Consider the following 22,265-nt stretch of genomic DNA (forward strand, 5'->3'; position numbering starts at 1 on the left):
TAGTTTGGATGAACATCAAACCAGTTTCTGAAAACATTTTCAGCGAAGAAGCCGATGCTTGAGGTAATACAGTAGCAGCCCTGAATGTGTGATGCAACACAAAGGTAACTATTTTGGGAATCACCTTTACTCTTCCAGAATACTGAAGAGCATTAATAACAGCATGTTGTGAATGATGGGACTTTAATGATACTGACCGTCTAAAGCTCATTACAAACAGCTGCATTTCAGTTCCCTACACATGTATTTATTTTTGCAGACCACTGGTTTCCCTCTAACTTGAAAGGTTAGAGGAATGTTGAAGAATGATCAAATGAGTTGATGTTGAAGACCTTGCTTTTTCAGGGGTTAGAAAATGGGGAAAGTAATGCTCTTTTTTTTTTTGGTAGAGTCTATTACCAACTTCCTGCTCTGCAAACTGAGAGGCAGAGTATCGGATATAGTTCGTGCTGCAGCCCTGTTGCAAGGTGTGCCAGCTGCATCTGCCACTGGCTCTTTGTGTCAAACATACTTGAGAGTGGAAGTTTGCTCAGGTTCGTACTACCCTGAGGGAGGTTCGTACTAGGGGCCAGTGCCCCACTTCCTCCACAGCTCTCCAACCCAGGTCTTGCTTCTGTCCTTCGTGCTGTGTGCCAGCACCACCCCCAGCATGCCAGGAAAGGAAGCAGGAGTTGTGCTACACCTGTGCAGTAGCCCTCAAGGGGTAGATAGACACATGCCTCAGCTAAAAGGCATGCGAAGTGCCACTATAACCAACCACATCCTATAGGAACTTCATTTTCCATCATCCTTTGGTGTTTGTTTGGTAGGTGAGCTGATAACCTAATACTGACTTCAGTACCTTAAAGGTTTCAACAGTCAAATCACTCCTGAGCTTATCTCAAGCCCCTGACAAGGATTTGTGGTGTGCTGGTGGCACAGGCGCCTGGCAAAGTGCTCCTGACCCAACACGTGGTGGCTGAAGGAACGTGAAGGGAAGCAGCAGGGAGCCTGCCAACAGCTCCTCCTCACTTAGGCTCTGCACAGGCAACTGTGGCACCGTGGATAGCCCAGGCTCACCAGAACAGCTCTGGGTCCTGCTGGTGGTGGTTTCAGGTGCAGCCGAGCAGGCTGGGGAGCTTCCCCAGAGCCAAGTCCCTGCAGCAGGAGGCCACCATGTTGGCCATGCCTTCTAACAGAGACAAGGAACAGGAAGCCCCCAGCCAACAACCCTGAATAAACACTAGCGATTAATTATCGCCAGAGCGATCCTAGCTGATCAACAAGCAACGTGGCAGGTCTAGCAACATGAATAATGAACAGAAAGGGAAGGCCAACAGGCCTGAGTCACAAACTCCTTGCTGCTAGGCTCCTGGAACAGGTGGTCCTCCATGGGCCAGGTTACAGATGCTTCTCCCCATTTGACAAGAGGAAAGAGCCTGAACTGCGTGGATGAGCTGGAAGTTTGCTTTCTCTGTCACTTCTGACGTCCATCTAAGAATATAGAAATAACTGCCTCAAAGAGGACAGATGTGCAACACCTTGTTACTTAGGAGAAGCCAAAAATAATCAAAAACAACTCCCTGCAAAGGCATGAGTTACATTTTCTTGTCAGCCTACTTCATTGTAATTAGAGCACGCTCCTCTGCTCCTGTTAAGTGATCTTGCGACTGATTACATCTCACGCTAATACTAAAGGGAGCAGTGCATTACCTGCAAGTGAAACCTTTTAACCATCCTCTCCACTTAAAAAATATACTTAGTTCAGAACAATTGTGGAACACTGAAAACTATTCTTTTTCTTCAGACTCACCTTTCCAAGTTGATCTCAAGTTATCCTTGGTAAAGCACTACGTTTTTGAAGGCAATAAATGAAAATAACAACTCTTATAGAAGCAGCCATGAATTTAAGATGGTTATAAAAGGCAGTAACAATTCTGGACTGAGAGGAGCTTATTAAGTTTTGCACTATCAGGATTGTATCTGTCATAATACTCCTATTCAGCACTCAGTTGTCAATGAGACAATTAATGCTCTTAATGAAAGCTTCTGGGATGGGAAAATAAGAATAATCCCTCACCACCATCTCTTCAGAGAACCTGGCACTGGGCTAGGCTGCACACGAAGCCTGTGAAAAACTGGAATTACTACTTCAAATGTGATAAGTCAAGTGAAACATATGCAGGTATCTGAGAAAAAGGTTTTTTTTTGGGGTGGGGGAAAAAAGGACAAAGTCAAGCTTATTTGGCTGGAATGCTGCCATATATTTAAGGAAATCAGAAATGACTACCAACACACTGCGTCTTTGCTCATTCACTGAAGAGATCTTGTAACAGCAAAGATTGTATTATGAACATATTTTTCCAGAACTTCAACTTGTGTCTGGTCACTGTTCCTTCTTGTGGTATACAACCAAATTTAATCTCTGACAATTACCTAGTGTGACTAAACACAAATCACTGAAGTTTGGTTAAGAACTGAAGTTTATGTAACAGTTTTGTAACCATTCCTTTCTGTTCTCACTTGTGTTAGGATCTTGCCTGTAGGTAGAACTACAAAATTGGAACTGAAGGCCGAATTACATGAGCAATGTGGAGCTAGAAGGGCACTGAGTTAGCAATTTCTTGCTTGCTTCAGTTCACATCACATTTCATTCTGTACTGTTTTACCATCTTAACATGACCTCCCTCTGATTTCTAACAGGTCAGGGTTTAGGAATGGTAGTCCATTTCATACTAAGCTTATGTTCAGAAACACTTAAGACTTTAGGCCCCATCCACTCTTCCGGATTCTGTTCTAGCAGTTTGAATAAGGCTGTACAAAGATCTGGGGGTAACCACAATGCCTTGGTGTAAAAGTGGATGTGAGCGTGAAAGAACTGTCTAGAGACTTTCCCACAGCAAGAGTACCTTGACCACACACGCCGTGTTCAGTGGTAAATTCTGCTACATAATTCTAAACTGTCTTCTCAAATGAAAATAGCAGGTGCTTCAAACTGTCAAAATGCAGTTCTTTCTGTAAGAAGTACGGGTGTACTCAAACAGGGTGTAGTTGCCAAGTCCTGACCAAGACGATTTGCATTAATCAGCTGCACAGTGAGTAGGGCAGTCGTTTGTGAACATGGTGGCAGTGTCTCCAGATTTATCATCTTCCAGAAATTCAGCATCTCCTGCTTTGCCATCTGCAGCAGCTGGAACCCAGTCTCCCATGTGGACATCTTCAGTGAGATGGAGAGGGCCTTCCGCCTGCCCCCCGGTGTATGTGGGAGTGCTGTACTTCACAAGGATAGTCTTAAATTGCGCCAAGGGCGCATTCGTGCGAACTCCCATGGGATCAAAGTGGGTCCTACTGACTCTGTATCCAGCTTCAGAGAGATAGTTTAAGAACTTATTTAACCTGAAAAAGCCATTTAAAAAGGAGTTAACACCAGTAAGGCTGATTCAATACAAGCTACATATTAGTTGTCACAGTAATATAAGGGTGGAACTTAAAGCCTTACTTTGGCATGTTCATTCCTTTAATACTGTGTCTGTGGATATTGTAGTAGAATGCAGGGTGCTCAGCACTGTTGTCAGATTTTTGTCGCTTGGCTGCATTTCGCACCACTTCATTATTTTTTCTTTTTCCTGGACCACAAAAAATGCCAGTGAAATTGTTGAATATTCAGTGAAGTCCACAAAAAATGCCAGTGAAGCCAAAGACAGGAAGTACAAAAAAGCCACATAGCAACCGCACACCTTTATGTATGTTTATATGAGATAACATTTTGCAGAGTTAAAATCTAGCCAGAATTTAATTACACACCATTTTCAGTAATAACAAGTGAGGCCAGGTATGCATAATTCAGTATTTAGCATTTGGCTTGTACCAGAAAATATGATTCTGGAAAAAGTAAAATCATTATTCAGTGGGAAAATAACTTTTACTTAAGTATCATTGAATGTAGAAAAATTGTATGTGAACACTAGGTTGGTTTAGCCATCACTGAAACTGTACTTTAATTTGAAGCTGCTGGAGTTGCACCAAATGATCTACTTACCATGTAACACGCAGGATTCTGCTGAAGTATCTGGTGTTTTAATATATACGCCACACTCTTCTAGAATACAATTAAAGATCAAAGTTAAGTCTTATTGTAAAACAGTAGGATGGCAAAATACCTTAGGTAAACAGAAAGAATGTCTACCACATCGCAGCCTAAAGAAGCACATACACGGGTAACTTACCTACCAGCTCAGTAACTGAATTTAGAGGGGATCAGGGGATCACAGAATGGTTTGGGTTGGAAGGGACCTCAAAGATCATCTAGTTCTAACCCCCCTGCCATAGGCAGGAACACCTCCCACCACACCAGGTTGCCCAGAGCCGCATCCAGCCTGGTCCTGAACACCTCCAGGGATGGGGCATCCACAGCTTCTCTGGGCAACTGTACAGGGTCTGCCTGGGATGGAGTTAACTTTCCGTGCAGCAGCCCATACAGTGCTGTGCTCTGCACTTGTAGCTAGAACAGCACTGGTATCACCCCAGTGTTGTGTCTGCTGCTGAGCAGTGCCGGCACAGTATCAGGACTCTCTCTAACCCCCCCAGAACCAGCAGGCTGGGGGTGGGCAAGAGGTGAGGAAGGAACATCACCAGGGCAGCTGACCTAAACCAACCAAAGGGATATTCCATACCATACGATGTCACACTCAGCAATAAAAGGTGCAAAAAGGAAGAATAGGGGAGAGGGGGGCTCTCGTTGTGAAAACATCTGTCCTCCCAAACAATGGCTATGTGCATTGAGGCCCTGCTTCAAGGACGTGTTCAAGAATCGCTCGTTGGTGGGAAGTAGAGAGTAATTTCTTTCCTCTGTGCTTCCACACAGCCTTTGCTTGGTTTTGGTTTTTCCCTTTAGGTAAATTATTTAATTAATAATAATTTTCCCTTAATAATTATTTTTCCTTTAATTAAATTATCCTTATCTCAACCTGTGAGTTGTTTCTTTCCTTTTGTTCTTCCCCTCCTCTTCTGAGGAGGGGGAGTGAGATAGCGGTTGTGGTGGAGTTCAGCAGCCTAGCAAGGTAAAACCACCACAGCAACCTGTGCCAGTGCCTCACCACCCTCTGAACGGAAGAATTTCCTCCTAACCTCTAATCTAAATCTCCCCTCTTTTATTTTAAAACCATTCCCCCTTGTCCTGTCATTATCTGATTGAGCAATCAGCATTGGGATAGTCAAAGCAATTTCATTTTATGGTAAAACAGCATTCCCCTAGGGAAGACTATTTCTTTTGGTGCAGTGATTTGCAATTCCTGCAGAGAACGCAGAGCAGGCCAGCCGAGTTCTCTTCCTAATGGCACGGGCTCCCAGGTCTGCAGCAGGGTACACAGAGGACGGACAGACACGTGCTGTTTCCGGCTCCTGTGGGGAACGTGCTGGATTTCACGGTGGTCAGTCTGCCTGCATGATATTCACTTGTTTCACAATCTGCTGTACTGACTGAAGATGTTTAAATCCAGCACTCTGGCTCTGACAGACCATGCTCTTTTTACAGCATAGACAACTCCTGCACTGGATTCAAAGCAACAAATATTTTCTTGACCTAACGTGTACCTACCTAATGCTCACACTGCTGTTAGCATTAAGTTATCAGAGAGCATTCTCTCTCTAAAATCACCACCAGGTCAGACTTTTTGCAAAACAACTGCTGGTTTTCTTACCTTGTTTGTTCTCATCATAAGGACTATGGGTAGAAAAATTCTTTAAAGTTGTACACTCAGCTTCACAAACTAACGTCTTCAAAAGCGGCTGAGTTTCATCTAAGCCATACTGGACCGCCTCAAACAGCATTCTTCTGAGGAATCCAGTATTAAAAAGGGCTCCTGACCTAAGAAACACAAGACAAGTGAGAAGTTTAGACCTATTAATGAAAGCAAAAAAAGTTTCCTTAAAAAAATCTCTCACCCAAATTGTTTAGCAATGACATTACACCAATGCGCTGCACCTGACTGTGTTCTTGCTGCAGCAATACAGCATTGCTTTGTTTCCAAGGACAGCAGCATTGATCTCACATTAAAAACCATCTCAGGAATTTTATTTCTGCCACTGACTTGCCCAACTATGTTGAGAAAGTCATCTTACCCTATTTTTTGTCTGGAAGAAAGGTACTGGCAATTGTCAACTATTTTTAATTTGCTTTGAAGCCATTAAAAGACTTAGTGAAGGATTTAAAATTTTCTCCTGTGAGAAATCAGAGTAAGTATTAAGTATCAAGTAGTGTATTATTTGCTACTGTCAGCACATGTAAGGATTTACTACATACATTTTCTGCAAGTACCAAGTAATAGAGCTGCTTGACATTTGGCAACTAGAAGAACACAGAGCCAGGTTCTCCTGTGCAGGATGTATTAAAACAGTCACAGTAAACATGAAATTTAGAGTGAATTTGTTATATATTAACCGGTTTGAACTCTATGACCATAACCAAAAACTGAACAACCTATACTAAATTCAGAAACTGCCATACATTAACTCTTTCTTGAATGACTCCTGATTGCTACACTTCCTTTAGTAATGCTAAAATATCCAACAGACTTGCATTTCTATTAAGTGAGTGAACGTGACCTCCAGATGTCCTCCCAGCCTCAATTATTCTGATTCCTCACTGTGTTCTGTACTTACCAGAGGGGACCAAGAACTACTGCTGTCTTCCCAGGCATACTGCCGTGACAATCACAAGGCAGCTGCTGATAAGGGTTTTCTACAACAGAAAAACAGAATTTAAGCTGTTTTGAAATAGCCAGCAATGCTCACTTTGCTGAAGAGAGACGATACAGATATGAAGTACTAGTTTACTTAAATGGATGTATTTGAAAGGGTAAACGAGCAGAAGTGCAACACCACTCCCAATTCTGACAAGCAGTGCTGCAGTACTTGTGAAAATTTAGTGATTGATGGCTTGATCTCTAATCACTGTTGAAATGACACTGAAGGGGAAAAAACACCAAAAAGCCACCTAATGCGCTATATTTTTTGGCAGATTTCAAATCATGTGGAAATTACTAGCTTTCTTTCCCATGACTATATAAGCAGCTGTCAAGGATAGTATCAACAACAACAAAAAAATGCAACCATCTGTCAGTTACATATACAAAATACAGCCGCCTACAGGGTTTCTAAGCCGTAAGTCAGCCTGCTTGCAGGTAAGGCATTAAGTAAACAATTCATTTCCTAATTAAGATCTCTACCACAACACTGTTCTTATCAGTTACCCTTTTCTGTTCTTAAAACAGGACCAAATCTTTTTAATAAGAAGGTCATTGCACACTGTTGCACCTGACTTTGTTCAAAGACACCATCAGCTGAGTAGTTGGTATCCAAGAACCCGCAACATTGAAGCCAAGGTTTTTCCTTTGGATTTATTCAAGCTACCATCTGGCTAGGAGCTACTCCTTAGCTTAACTTTTGCCTCCCACCTCTAACTTGTGTATAGAGACCGCACATGAACAGCTGGCTTTTAACGTAGAGGCTGCCTTGATTTATCGCCAAGCATTAGATAAATCACAGGAATGCTGCATACCTTGCCTACCACACCTACAGGGATTATCTCCATCAGGCATTTACTGATACTGCCCAAGGTCAAGCAGAACAGACCCTAACCTGGGGGGAATGTGATATTGTAGAAGAGCAACCTGACACCTAAATTCATCAAGCTGCCCCTGTATGGAGGAACAACACAGCAGCCACAGGTGTCCCACTCTTCATGCCCTTCACTGAAAGGACAGATCCAAGGGCCTATCGGGCACCCTTCAGCAGCTAAAGCTAGCTGGAGAACACCCCACCTACAAACGAATCCAGTACATTTATGGCGAAATCCACGCACACAATGGATCTAACCTGGTACCATAAAACAGGTATTTTGCATTGGAAATACTTTTTCCACTTCATGCAATACTCTAGTTACATTAAACAGAAATACTACAGAATACTACTTTGCCAAAAGCATGTAAACATAAACAAGGCCTAAACAAGCAAAAAAAACCCAGCCACCCAAACATCCAGGAATCAGACCTTTTATAATATCAGTGGAAGGTCTATTTACCTTCTACCATATTACTCTCTTTCTGAAAAATTCTCTCTTCACACCACTGGCAGTGGATGAGGTATCTTACTTTCTTTGCTGAATCATCTGCAGGAGATGGTCCCCGTAAAACTCTGACGACTACTAGAACAAAGTGCTCTAGAGCTACCGCAAGTAAAACTTCAATGCCTTTGTTACAGCGAGCTGCAGCTCTGCGAAGGAAGAACAAACACAGACACACATTGTACTGAATTCAGCAGACTAACGTTTCCGCAGACACCTAAACCTGTTCAAAGATTCTTGACCTCATCCACTTTCTAGAAAGTGATACTGAAGATCTCAGAAAGTGATATGGAGAGAGTCGTTTCTTAAATGTGCAGTGTTCTCTACTTCCTGTAAGGCTATGGAAGTCACGTTTAACTTTTTATCACGCTTGGAAACAGCAGTCTGTCCTCTGCATCATCTTTCTATACAAATACCTGCTTAATGACAGGGTGTTGTAACAAAAAAATTAACAAGCTACATGAAAATCTGAGAAAGTAGAGATTTAGAGGGACACACATGATGTTAAACCATCAAGTGTTAATTAAATAAGGGCTGTGGGAAGGTAAGTGAGAAGTTCCTTGGTAGGTAAGCACTGACAAGGAAGAAGAAACCTTTACGGGAGTTGGAGCATGTAACCCAAAGCACAGTTAAAACTTTGCTTCAACAGCCAAGAAGTTCACCCCCCTTGCCAAAATCTCAGTTCATCACATAGTTTCATAGGAAGGTCACATTTAATTAGATACAGAATATCTGTGTCTAAAAACATTCCCCAAGGGACAACCTAACACATGCAGGGATATAAAGAAGAAAAATCTAAAAGAATTCAGGTGAGCATTTTAGCTCCAGCATGCTTAAGACCTCTGCACACTTTATTTTCTCCCCATCTTCCCAAGCAGTTGTCCAATCCTCTTGCCTTTATCCTTCTTCCTCAATTAAAAACTAGTTTTACTACCTTCATTCAATTATCAGTCTGAAGTTTGTAAGAATGTCTATATGCAAAAGACTTATTTCACAAGTTAATAATTACATGCATCATTTCAACCTCAAGCACAAGGACCTTAAGTGAACACCAGTTTCCGTTAACTCCAGTTTTCATTGAAGCAAGTGTAACTGTAATGCTTAGCTAGAAGCCACTTCAGTAGTTTAATTAACATTTGCAAAGTCCTATGCAGCACTGAAATGACCACAAAGTTGAGAAAAGAACAAAAGAACTTGCAGATATGCAAGTCTGGCTATTACTTTTTAGATTACCACCTTCCCACCCCTCCCCCAAAAAGCCAAAGCCAAATCGAACAAACAAAAAACCAGAACAACAACAACAAAAAACCTGCCGCCATCCCAACCCCCTACCCCATTTATGCATTTTTACCTTCCCCGGTCTTTTAGTTTAAGATTTACATTGTCCCATAGCAGCACACATAACATATGAAACATAACTTCTGTATCGAGAAGTCTGCTTTTTAGAATTAAAGAATTCTGGAAACTCAACATGCACAACCTACAGCAGCACTCTGAAGTTTTGTATCAAAAACAATTTTCTCCCAGAATTTGAGCCGATTTGTTTTAACAGAACCTTGCCACAGCAGCAATTACTATTCTGGCCGCCAGCTCCTTGTAGTACTCTGTTCGGACAATGTTACATCCGTAATGACGCAGGGCAACATGCTGAGCCTTTGCATACAGAGAACTGATGTCTGTGGATGTCAGGGACACGATTCCAAGATTTCTCACATTTCTAAAGGCAGAATCCAGGTAATTCACAGAAGTTCCGAATGGGTCCAAATGTCTGAAATGAAAACAAGTCTCACTCTGCATCTATAGATGCTCAACCGTCTAACCTTTGTTAAAATAATAAAAACTTTGAGAATCTTTATCTATGCTCAGGTTTAAAACAAGATGAGAAAGCAGGATTAAAACTGACAGCACATCTCTCATGAATTAGTCTGGAATACCAGAGGATTAAGTGTCAAATTGCAAGAACCAAGGCAGAACTGTACTGGAAAATACACATCACCACAAAAACTGACAGTTATTTGTTGGGTTTTTTTTGGCATCCTGACCCCCTGACTAGTTCATGTTACAAGAACATTGGCCTGATACCTATCCTTGTCCTTAAAAGAAAAGGAAACTTATAAAAACAAGTTTGCTTTTCAAACATATGCATTCCAGTTTGTGTACTAAATTGCGTAATTTTCACTCTGAATACATGCTGCTTAATTAGCTACAAACTGGATGTTAATCAATACCAAAAGAAATCCAATAATTTATTCTGATGTCTGTAGGGGTTTTGAATGTATTCGTCTGTAAGTCCAACTTGAAAGCAGTAGACTGCTTCAATTGAAGATGAACATGCTGCAGAACGGATCAAAACAAGCGATGCAACAAACATGCAGTCCTATACAACAGCATGCAAATGAATGAATTTTTAACTAATTAAAAGCCTCAAGGGAAGAAAAGGACAAATTTAACATTTCTCTTTATCAAACAGGCAATGAAGTTATACGAAAAATAGTTTGGCTTAAAATTTTCATGCATATTTATATTCCATTCTGGATGTTGAAGGCTTTGCCAATATTTTCCCAGTAATCTCTAAAACATTTGATGTTCCATTTCCACACCTGTCCTGGGACAATACAATTACTTTTGAATTATCAACTGACTGTTGGTTACTTCTTTCATTCCAACTTCCCTATCATACGGTGGGGCCTGGGGTGGGTTATGGGGTGTTATTAGCAAAACAGAAAGTTTATTAAGATAAACTTTTAACACTTACATAAAATCAAATGATCTCATATGCATTATAACATTGGCATCCATTTTTGTCACCTCAATGGTGTCAGTATTTTGTTCTCCACCTCCCAAAGCTTCGTCATTGTCTTCTTCCTTAGCGTTCAGTTTCACCTTCATTTTGTTTAAATGGCAGTTTTCCTGAATCATTGTCACAGAATTTTCATTACAATCATTAATTGTAACCTTCACGGAACTTCTGAGATGCTTTGCCCATTGTAATCCCATTATACCTAGGGAAAGACAGAATTGTAACTCCGTGACAAAACCGCGAGTTGTTTTCTGGTTCACTGAAATCAGTGAGAAAAAAATCCATCCTTTTAAATGCTTATAATATGGAAGTGTGAGGCAAGTTTTGGTGTGTTCCATAAAAAACTGTGTTGGTGACCTTCTGCATCAGCACACAGTGCTGTAATAGTAACAACAATAAGTTTTAAGTGCAGTAGTCAATTTGTCACCTTCTTGAAGATACTTAGGCCGTCTCCAAACTATTGCTGACTTTCATAGTAAACTCTGTAACAATGAGGAAGTGCAGGACAGGCTGCAGTTGTGATATCTGGCCTGGCTCGGAACAGTGATAAATTCATTACCAAGAATTTTTATGAAAAATGCTAAGCAGCTACTGCTGTTCTCAACTATAACCCTGGGTTTACAACAGCAGACTGATAATAAGGCAGCAGAGGTCAGATTTCTTTAGATTTTTGTTCTAGATGGTTAGTGGACACTGACCAAATGACTTCACGTTTAGTTCACATTCAGAATTTTTGAAATCAATTACAGATGAATCTGTAGAGAATGCTTGGGTTCATTTCAATTTTTTAACCAGAGGTTGATTTTACAAAGTCACAAAAGATTTGGGACCCTGGTCACATGTTTAGTAAGGTGGTATTTCAACGACATTTTAAGGCAACTAATTTTTAAGCAGATCACTCAACTTTGATTTATTATTTACAATCTTTTTGAAGGACTTGTAGGCTCTTGAAGACTGTGTTTTTTGTATGGAAGCCAATGATTGCCTGCCTAAGGAGGAAAACTGCATAGTCGAACACAGTCTGAGGAACACAACAGTATCAGTTACTACTGATTTCTGCAGTCTCATAGTATTGGATAATAGCTAAAGATTAAAGAAATTGACTTTACCAGTGGCACCAAATGCATCCAAACATTCTATTGGTTTACGCTCTTCAGCTAAAACAGCTAGTGCACAGAATATCAATTGCCTAGGGGGAAAAAAAAGCCACAGTAAGATGAGAAATATTTTTTTCTTCCTCTTGGTTATTTGTTCCCCTTGAACATCTTCCTAGAACTTCTAAGCTAGATCATTTTTTAAATACAGTAATTGTTTACTTTTAAGCTTTTCAATTGATATGACAGTATTTCATACTCAATTTAGTGACTCAACACATCAGAATATTCATAAAGTAGGATCCTGAATCATCTTACAGTTACTCTAGCACTGGAAAAAGTGGTAAGCATTTAGAAGTAAGTAGTGTTTCTCTTCCGTTCCCAGCACAATCAGATGTTACCCAATTAACAGCTCTGTGTTTGAAAGGAAATCAGAAACGACTGTGAAACAAAAAATTCCACTGTTTTGAACAGGCATTGTTCACATAGGAATAGCCGCAAACTTAGTTGCAATGGCATTCTTCAGAGGCAAGTTTTGACAAATGTATCTGAGCTAACTTTAAACCTGGAAGCTGAAATATTTACAGCACTGAACACATGAGCAGTCTGCACAGGCTGAAGCCTACTGCTATGCTTTGGTGTTAATGCTTGCACATTTTAGTTGTGGTATAGAAATAATTTATGAGTCTCCTTAAAAAACAAAACAAAACAAATAAACAAAAAAACTGTCCTTCCTTCATCTTTTTTAATGCAAATATGAGAAGGAACTTTTGAGAATTTGGCACCCAAGAGAGAAAAGCCTATATAAACAAGGCTTGCAATATGAAAGCTGTAAATTATAGGCATGCTGCTGTTCAGTTAAAGGAGAGAGAGCAGTCACCAACCACTGTATCTTGTGGAGACACACAAAAACATATAAAGTGTGTACAAGGAAATGAGTTTTCAAGTGTGCTCTTCTTTTAAAATCCTGTTCTTTTGCATAAACTAATTATGTAAACATCCTTAATTGCTTCAGAGACAACAGTATTTCCCACACAGTGTTTTCGGTTTCACATGTTATTTGTCAAGAAGAGTTTTTGCTGGAGAACTTTCCAAAATTAACAAAAATTATCTTAGCAGACAAATACAATGGAACACATCTAAATGGAATTTTATCCCAAGAACCATCTTGTTACTGAAAAAGCTATTTCTCCTTCCCTCTGAACAAAGGGTTCACAGGGTTTGTTTTTCAAAATGTATGAACATTCTTCACTACAAAGTCACCATCCCTTTTGTGTATCTTCCCACTCCCTGTTCTCTCACCTGTTGAGTTTCATTTTGGGGTTAAAATAGGAATCTGTTTTTTGCGGTGTGGAGTAGTTGGGAAGAACCTGCACATCTGTGTCTGACTCTTTCAGCACTTCATGAGATGACTTGGGAGCAGGAGCTAAAAAGAAAGTAATTGTGTGGGAAGGAGAGTGAGAATTGAAATTAACGTTAGCACATTTGATACATGAAATTGAAAATGTGCTCCCAGGTAGCAAAAGGACTAAACTTTGCAGTAATCCAGCTGGCGCACATGGATCAGTTAACTCATACACCGGGGAAAAAAAGAAGCAACAATTTATCTTCTAGTCTTAAGAGTGGCTGACTAGGCTCAAGCTCTACCACAATTTTCTTCCAATAGAACGCCAGATCCATTTCTCAGTTGGGCTCGCACATGTATCCACTCCAGTTTTAGAAGGGAAGCCCCTGAGCCTGAGGCTTACCACATTTGTTCTGCACATTCAAATGTAGTATGTTGCTAAGTAATTAAAACCCTATCAACAAAGTGCTGAATTTATACCATTGAACTCCTTGATTCAATCTCTGTAAGTTACCAAACAGCTTCATGAAATGTGTACAGAGAGCACAAGCATAGGGACAATTTCAGCACTTAGGCTTTGTATAAAAAAGTTTGTGGCAAAACAAGCTTTCTTGATTTGACAACTGTAAACGCACATTGTCATTCCCCTGAGAAATTTATCTCCAGTCTAAGAGTAGCAAAATTTACCCAGAAACAACCAGGCAAAATTTGTTAGCTTTCAACCAGATACCTTTCTGTGCATGGCCCGCCTATCCCTCTGTGCTTTCAAGTAATTATTTCAACTGCTCTACCACCTGCTCCACATTTACAGCCTTCAACTTTTGTTCAAGTACCTCCTAAGTATTAAACATGTCATCTGTAGCTTTCACCTCTCTCCATGAGGGAAAATAACCACGGGCATTTCACGTAAAAAAGACAAATCAGCCATTCTGTACTAACTGCTCTGGAGGGAATGATGCACAGATTAATGTATTTCACATCACAAACTATTTAAGTTAAAGGCATGGAAATATGTCCTACTATTGCTTCTTAGCCATGAAAACCGATCCCCAGACACTGAGCTACTACTCCCTAAACCGCAGACTGATAACAGAACTAAGTATGATCCTCAATAGCTTCCAGTCCTGTCTTTACTATAACTAGGTAAAATCCATACATCTATACAGAGATGGAGAGGGGTAAAAAAAAAAACCACCACCACCACCAAAAAAAGACAAATTTGCAAAGTAAACAGTCTGGGCCATTACAAAAAAAGTTTTTACACACCAGGTAATCGATAATGAAATTTTTAAATTGGTATCTGCAGAGAACAGAAATCTTACAAAAATAAAGGAAATAAAATTAATTTTAAACACTTGATATTCTAGTTATTCAAAATACTTTCAATTTAGTTTATCCAAGTTTGGAAACAGAATTCTAATTCTTGAGAGAGTCAGACAAGGATTATAATTTACCAAAGAAACACTGATGCCTCTATCATGATTCTCCAGTACTGGATGAAAGTCATCTTGTTTTGTAAATTCATGTTGATGCAGTTTGGTTAAAAAGAGCAAAACATTTTCTGTATTCTAGAGAGATTTACTGAAGACTGATAAAAGAACAAATACAGCCAAAGAAAGGCATGAAATTCTCTGGACAGATTTTGTGTTACAGATACCATGTCCTCCATTATTTTGCAGAAGCCTGCATTTACAACTTTAAACTGCTTTTGAAGTGAATATTATTTATCAGTAAGAATACAGAAACTAGTTAATGCAGAGAAAAAAATCACAACACTCCTACGTCTTTGAGGAAAAAAAACAAGTTCTGAAAGATTAAGGGCAGATTTCTCTTTAGTAAACCTAAATAATTTTCTTCTGGAATTTTTCTTACACTTGTCACTCAGGTATCATAGCTAACCCAAGTACTACATGGTATAAAAGAATTGATCATTTTACAGAAGTGAGAACCTACCTGTAATAAACCTTGATTCAGTTTCTCCTTTATTCACGTGACGATTAATATGCCCTATCATGTCAGTTCTCCGAGCGATAGTTGCCGAACAGATAATGCAATGGTAATGGGCTCCCATCTTTGAAAATGTCTGTGAAATAAACCATACGCAGTTTCAGAATACACAAATACAGTTCAAGTAAAACTATCCCTAAATATGGGGAGATGAAGAAGTCATCTGTCTGTAACTCTACAACATACAAAATATCCTGCGTCTATAGTTACCGGGACTGAAATAATCATTCCCACAGAGGCAGCACAGCTGTCCTGTCGCAGCACCACGACATTCAGCTGCCTGCCAATACTCCGTATACTCAGCACACAGGAAAGGGACTGAGATGCACCCATTGCGGGGCACTCTGATCCCTTCACCTCTTCCACACAAAGCTGCTGTCTACATGATAGGCAGCTACCCACAAAAATAAGAGGGATAGACAACTACATTCAACTACTTGAAGGTTACACGAAAGCTTTATATTCTCAACTGATGCACGTTTGCCAGAATGGATAGCACGCCATACTTTGAGACTAAGAATGGGTTGCAGAAGTTCCTCCAAATCACCCACTTCCCCCATGATGTAGGGCAACAAATATTTCTCTGATTCGGCATTTTACCTGGTCTCCAATGAGGTTTGGCTTTACTAGACGACAAGGTAAGTGGCAGATGCACATTCTGTACCCTGGAGAACAAGTGCATGTCACAACACAGTACAGTAAGCAAACAGAATTGCTTATGTCCTATACCAGAAACTCTTTGATTTAGTATGTTTTAGATTTTTTTTTATTGCATGATCTCAACTAAGATTACCAAATATTGCCACAAGACAATGGCGAGAGACATTCAACCAATGGACAGAGACATTCATCAGCTAGGTATACACTGAATTTTTGAAGTGTTCAAAAATCATACAAAGACAATTCATTTTGATAAGTCTCTTAGCTTCCTACAGTGCTACAGCGAGTATTCAGGCTGTAGAGTATATAACTTTCAAAAATACAATACAAACACTTATAAGGGTTGCTACCTGGCTAACAGACTTGTGTGAAGACTCCTGTAAAAACTTGTCTTGTGGTTTAAAGAAAAACAAAGAGAAGACACATGCTGATGCATGCAAAAACAGAACTTCAGTTGGATCATTTTTAAATTTAACTTGAATGTTGTCTATATTCTGGTTGGTTACTTTATTTCTTGCAAACCCATACTTCTAGTTCTTAAAAAAAAAAACAAACAACAGATGTTGCTCACTCTCTTTTCCTTCTTAAATTTCTAGTAGGGATTTTAATGCATTTTATAAACAGATCACAGAGTTTGGCTGTATGAGAGAAAAAGCTACTAAATACTGATATTAAATAAATACTTTAAGTAGTTATCTGAAACTATGTAATCTTTATGACAAGCCAAAAATTTTGGCGGGGTGTGGTAGTAGTGATGGTGGAAATCGCTCTGATTATTAATGATATGACAAAAACTTTTATTAAAGTCGTTTTCATAAAATAAATATATAAGTTTTATTTCATTATCATGAAACGCCAAGCATTTGCTGTTCTTTTAATGAGAAAATGCACAATTGGGACTATTTTGTCATGTAGAAAATACAGAGCTATTTTACATTTACATTTTATATCCCAGGGCAAAATTCATCTTATCAAAATATGGTTCTAGTTGAGAGCTGATAACAAGATGCATGAAATTCATGCTTAAGTCAACAAGAACTTAACAAGACAAAATGCAGAATAATGTCCTACACGTCCTACACTACTCCGTCTGGTATTTACTGTTGAAATACGACTTCCTTTACCTTCAAATTCAACAGAAATTTTCCAGTGCAAATTCTGGAGGTGACGATGGAGTTTATGACCATAGCAAGCTTTGAATTTCTCCTCAGGACACAATGGACAAGGCTTCTTTTCATCTAAAAACACAAACACAAAGTATGAGAAACATGTAAGATGCAGTGACCATGCATTTCAAAAGAGATGCAGATACATCTGCTGATGGGTCTTACAATGCTGAAAATCAAACAACCGCTCATGCAGAATTTAGCAGACAGGCTTGTGTTTGAATAGTACAGGATGAATACTGAAACACGCCACACAACGTGGGCAATGTGTAATAATTACTTAGGCTCACACGACAGTAAAATTGCTTTGATATGGCCTTTTTATGAGTGGACTACCTTGTCTGTGAAGAATCTCATGCCACTGAAACCAGCGACGGCGGCCTACAGCTCACATAAATCATCACTGCTCTCTAATGTTGATCAGACTCTGCTACTGTCACACATTACTGAGTCTCAAATACATGAGGTGATGGTAATAAATACAAGTCAGTCCATTAACGCACACAGCAGAAGAATGTCACGTTCTCAGCAGAAGAAAGAAATGACTATTGAGAATAGGCAAGGGAATATTTATTTATTTATTAATCGCTACTGTGGATTTACATCTAATTCAATTCAATAATGGCTAAAAACCATAAATATCAGACCTAAGAACTATTTATGACCCAACTCCTCATTAAATAACAAACAAGCTAACTTCTGTAGGTTTACTCTTGGCATATTTGTTAGTAAAATTAAACAGCCATGGAAGCAGGCTATTATTTCTGTCAGTGGATATTCTAAAAGATGATTAAGGTGCAAGAGCTCTACGATGCAGTACCTGTGTGCACTCTGATGTTTTTCTTGTTCTGTGAATAAAAACTAGTTTCAGTTGCAAGGGCTGCCACTATTAGCACTAAATACATACCTGCGATCTGAGAAAAACTAAGAGTTGTAATAAAAACACTTAGCACTCTTAAGCAACTCTCCGATATACCACTGAATGCAGAGAAAAAAAGGGAACAACCAAAACAGAATACATACCTGTTTAAAATGATATTCAAACACCACAAAGACAAAAATTAGCTTCCCTATTCGTGTGGCACTTGAAGTAAAACATAACTGAGACTAAACTGATGACGTATAGCTAGAATTAACGTTTTGCTATTCCATGCACACTGCCAACATCAGAAGTGCTACAACGCAGAGGAAAGTTGATGGAAAGGAATCGTTAAAGCCCTAAATTTACTGAAGGAAATACAACATTTGATAAACAAGGAGGGGGAAGATGACACTATTTTTTTTTATGAAACCTTTAATCTTTCAGCACCACAAATGAATCAAGAAATAAAAGTGATGTCATGTTTTAAAAATAAAAACTAAGGAAGAATGTAAATACCTGTAACATGAAGATCTGTGTTCTGGGATACTGCCAAGGTAAACTCACCTTCATTCAGGTCAGCTAGTTTCTCTAGTTCAGCAAGCTGTCTTTGAATGGAAATATGTTTCTCTAAAAATCAAGAGATATTTAGAAGTTAAACATACTTCATTAAAAACTCTTTTTTCTAGCTTACTACTATTTTTCAAACCATCAATTCAAACCTACCACTAGGGAAGGCCTATTGTACCAATTAGAACACTTGTCTGCATCCTTTAGCTTACATGCAAAACTATAGTAGAAGGTACAACTTCCAAAGTTTATCCTCAGAATGTTTATTTAATAAGATACAAATATTTCTACTTGCTTTTTTCATGCTGACAACACATCACAATTCTCAAACTGGAATGATCTTTATTTGAAAAAACAAGCAGAAGCGAGCAAGTCACATACCATTTACTTCTGACTTTACTGCATGGCGGTTACAGAATGCGAGCCACACACAAAGCGGTATAAAATCATAAAATCATCCCGTGAACTACCTGGCAAAACTGTAGTATTGGCCAGAAGCAGACCCGTTGCAACTAGCAATTATTCACTGTGCAGGCAGGATACATTAAATTCTATCACTTTTTTTTTTTTCCTTAGGAGCGTTTGAGAACCTTTAAAACTACCTTCCCATTTTTCAACTTATCTATGCGAATAGCATAGAATATGCTAAAAACAAGAAAATTAGTTTACCTGATCAATTTTGTTGGTTATAGCACACTGAACATCTCAGTTTCTAGCGATACTGATACTGTAGTCATTTTAAACCTTCACACAATGTTTTTACAAGATTAGTCTTTCAGACTTTCTTATGTGAAACAAATAAAGCAATTGATTGATGTATGAAGATACAGCAGTTGGTTTTAAAGCTAAGGTTAAAATCAATTCCTAATTCCCAGTTTCTGCACTGGGATACAATTTTCGCTGCTCTCTGTGGTGCTTCTAGCATCAGCCCCTGACGCAGATTATACCTCATCCGACATAACGGTTTCTCTTTTGCCACTGTATTATGCACAAATTCTGAAGTGGCATCTACAAATTTTAGTATGCATCTGCACGGGAAAAAGCATTGATACCTACCAGATGTATTAAAAATGAAATTTCACACATTCCCTTTACCTTTCTTTCCCGCTATTTTTACTTTTTTCCTCCTTTGCTCAAGCACACAACACAAATATTCTTATCGTTTGTTAGCAAACCTCTTGGATAATCCGACGAAACATCCAAAATGTTACTTTCAGACTCCCTTGTGGATTCTTCCTCAGTTCCTTTTTCTTTGGTTTCCACTTCTGACTCAGCAACTTTCACACCCAGGTTGTTGCTTTTCACCATTCCAGGGTCGATCACACCATCTTAAGAAAATCAAGCAAACAAAACAAAAAAACAACAGTAAAATTGTCATTGATATGCTTGAATTATACAACTGAGTTCATTTGCTTGCAGTAATTTGGCGCTTCTACCAGCAAATGTGACTAACAACCGTGAAGGAGAAAAGTTGTATAATCACTACTGAGAATAACATCAGAATGATTATTGCTTATCCTTGGAATCCACGGAAGAAACCATTCACCCATCTGTATTATCAGATGTTTAAAGTTAATAAAATAATATTTGCATGTTATTTTCTGGCAAAATGCAACACAAGACAAGGCAGGCAAGCAGGAAGTCCAAATATGTTTAACCATAGAGTAGTGATAAATAAAGTTTAAAAGCAGAAGTTTAGAACTGTTTATGACTAGTTGAACAATCTGGAAAAAGGCGTTTGAGTGGGCAATGAAACAAACAAAGAGAAGTGGTGGACATGGGAGAAAAATAATCTTCATTTCACATATGAATGGAACGAATGGATGGGCTCTGAGCTGAGCATCATCAGGATTACAATCTTAGGGTTTTAAAACAATTTTGATTGAAAGAACAGGTATAAATCCCCTCCTAAACCCAGCATAAGGAAGTTCTAGGAAAAAATGCAGAAAGCCTGCGTATTGAACAGTATTGCCACATATCCCCCAAGCTCAAAAGGGACACAGAACCAGCGAAGTTCCAAAAAAGGGTGACAAGAAACAACAGATTTATGGCATAGGATTTTAGCCATGGAGAAACTACAGAACAGGCTATGACTTTTCAGCCCGTACATAACATCCATAAAGTCGTGAGACACAGGGGGAACACAGACATCAGCAGTGCTCCAGCAGAACCTGGGATGGACCAAATGGAAAGAGCAGATGGAAAATCAGAGCAGAAGTTTTCTGTATAACCTATTGCTATGCTGCAGACCTCCCTGCCACTGGCTGCTGCAAGTCTGTGAGTGCCAAAGAAAGAATTATACTGCAGAGAAATCCATAACAGGCTTTTAAACCCCAAAGCGCTACCTTTGGCTCAAGAAAATGATGAGCCACAAGGTGTTTTGTGTTTGAAAGTATTTCTGGAGAATGCGTTAATGGTCGGCTGGTTGCTCTGTTCTTCCCCCAGTCATCTACTTCTGGCCACTACTACAGACAGGATAAGGCCTGAATAGATCTTACAGCAGTTCTTAAGGCTCCCTTGCTTTGTCTTGTCTGTTTGCTTTTAAACATTGCAGTTTGACACGGATCTTGCCTATTACAAAGAAATAAAAAGAGGAATGAACACCTGAAGACAGAGATCAGAGAAAAATAGTTTAGAAAAATGGAGAAAGCGCAGAGCAAAATTCTTCCAAGTACCTTGAATCAGATCCAGACCAGCCCTGCAACTCAGAGTATCGCTGTATTTCTCACAGATCTATTTTTAAAGCTGAAAACTCACCTGAGACATACTTCGATGTCCTGCCTACTCATCTATTAAAGAGTTACGTGGTGCCTGGTGACGGTTTCTACGCAGCTTATTAACGGAAGAGACAAAACTAAGATTTTTTTGGTGAGAGAGCTGTAAGAAGAAACAGGCCTGCACGCGGCCGCACGTGCTGCGAGGCGGCTGCTAACGCTACCACAGGAGAAGAGCCCGCACCGCCGGTGACCGGGCACCCCGCAGCCCGTTTCTCGCACCTTCAGCGGCTGCCCGGGGCGGCGGGCTGGCACGGCCGAGCGCCGCTCTTTGTTACCGGCCCCGGCTCGGCGCTGCGGCCGCGCTCCGCAGCGATCGCCCCTCACGCCGCGGCGCCACATGGCGGCCGCCCCCTCAGCGCCCGCCGGGAGCCGCTGCCCGCGCCCTCCCCCCGCGCGGCCCTTACTGAGCGCCGCGGCCTCGCCGCCGCCCCCGGGGCTCCGCTCCTCGTCCTCCTCCTCTTCCTCCTCTTCCTCCTCGTCCTCCTCCTCCTCGTCCCGCTCCCGCTCGGGGGGCAGCTGAGCCAGCGCGGCCTCCGCGGCCTCCTCCGCTGCCATCTTCTCCGGGGGCGTGCGGCAGGCGAGCAGAGGCCGGACCGAGATCCCCGCGCCTCGCAGGGAGGCAGGGACGGAGGCGGGCGGGGGGCGCGGCGATGGCGGGGCGGGCGGGGAGGTGCCGAGCGCCGCCTACACTTCCCAGAGCGCCGCTGGGCCGCGGGCCGGGCCCTGCGCGGCGGGGGAAGGACGGGGGGAGGAGGAGCGAGGAGCAGGGAGCGGTCGCTTTCTGGGCCGGAGCGGGGCGAGGGGCTGAGGCGCCCCGCGCCGAGACGAGCCGTTGCGACGCCGGCGGGGCGGTGGGTGCGAGGCGGGGCCGGGGCCGGGGCCGGGG

At 40.7% G+C, this 22,265-nt stretch overlaps 2 protein-coding genes across 7 annotated transcripts in view; one reads left to right on the top strand and one right to left on the bottom strand.

The window, feature by feature from the left end:
• Positions 1-2,222: 2,222 nt before the first annotated feature.
• TRMT1L (tRNA methyltransferase 1L) lies at positions 2,223-22,024 on the bottom strand. 3 transcript variants are annotated; one of them, XM_080602333.1, is made up of 16 exons: positions 21,784-22,024; positions 19,778-19,930; positions 18,600-18,662; positions 17,132-17,245; positions 15,948-16,012; positions 15,294-15,423; positions 13,298-13,421; positions 12,011-12,090; positions 10,857-11,103; positions 9,657-9,869; positions 8,060-8,250; positions 6,640-6,718; positions 5,679-5,845; positions 4,019-4,078; positions 3,479-3,605; positions 2,223-3,375 (listed from the first exon to the last, which is right to left on the bottom strand). In XM_080602333.1, exons 1-16 carry the CDS (start codon positions 21,932-21,934, stop codon positions 3,060-3,062), a joined length of 2,280 nt encoding a protein of 759 aa, XP_080458459.1. In that variant the 5' UTR covers positions 21,935-22,024; the 3' UTR covers positions 2,223-3,059. The 3 variants fall into 3 exon arrangements, with proteins under 3 accessions (XP_080458459.1, XP_080458458.1, XP_080458460.1); XM_080602332.1 differs by having other exon boundaries at positions 18,552-18,662; XM_080602334.1 differs by lacking the exon at positions 21,784-22,024 and adding an exon at positions 21,360-21,682 and having other exon boundaries at positions 18,552-18,662.
• SWT1 (SWT1 RNA endoribonuclease homolog) overlaps positions 21,933-22,265 on the top strand; it is a 42,893-nt gene continuing 42,560 nt past the window's right edge. The window contains exon 1 of one of the 4 annotated variants that reach the window (XM_080602321.1): positions 21,933-22,230. In XM_080602321.1, the coding sequence (XP_080458447.1) occupies positions 22,030-22,230 (201 nt within the window). In that variant the 5' untranslated portion in view covers positions 21,933-22,029. Of the gene's footprint in view, positions 22,235-22,265 lie in introns of all 4 variants that reach the window. The other 3 variants (XR_013954317.1, XM_080602322.1, XM_080602323.1) reach the window with 3 other exon arrangements.

The sequence above is a fragment of the Anser brachyrhynchus genome (genome assembly GCF_964034855.1).
Source record: "Anser brachyrhynchus genome assembly, chromosome: 8".
NCBI classification, from domain to species: Eukaryota; Metazoa; Chordata; class Aves; order Anseriformes; family Anatidae; genus Anser; species Anser brachyrhynchus.

Bases quoted from the DNA above. Each gene is read 5' to 3' on its own strand.
- TRMT1L (XM_080602332.1), bottom strand. From the start codon at position 21,934: ATGGCAGCGGAGGAGGCCGCGGAGGCCGCGCTGGCTCAGCTGCCCCCC. The intron at 18,663-19,777 runs GTTTGCTAACAA...CTTGATTTTTAG, and splicing joins TTCGTCGGATTATCCAAGAG to AGAAACATATTTCCATTCAA. The intron at 5,846-6,639 runs GTAAGTACAGAA...TGTGTTTCTTAG, and splicing joins GTAGTTCTTGGTCCCCTCTG to GTCAGGAGCCCTTTTTAATA.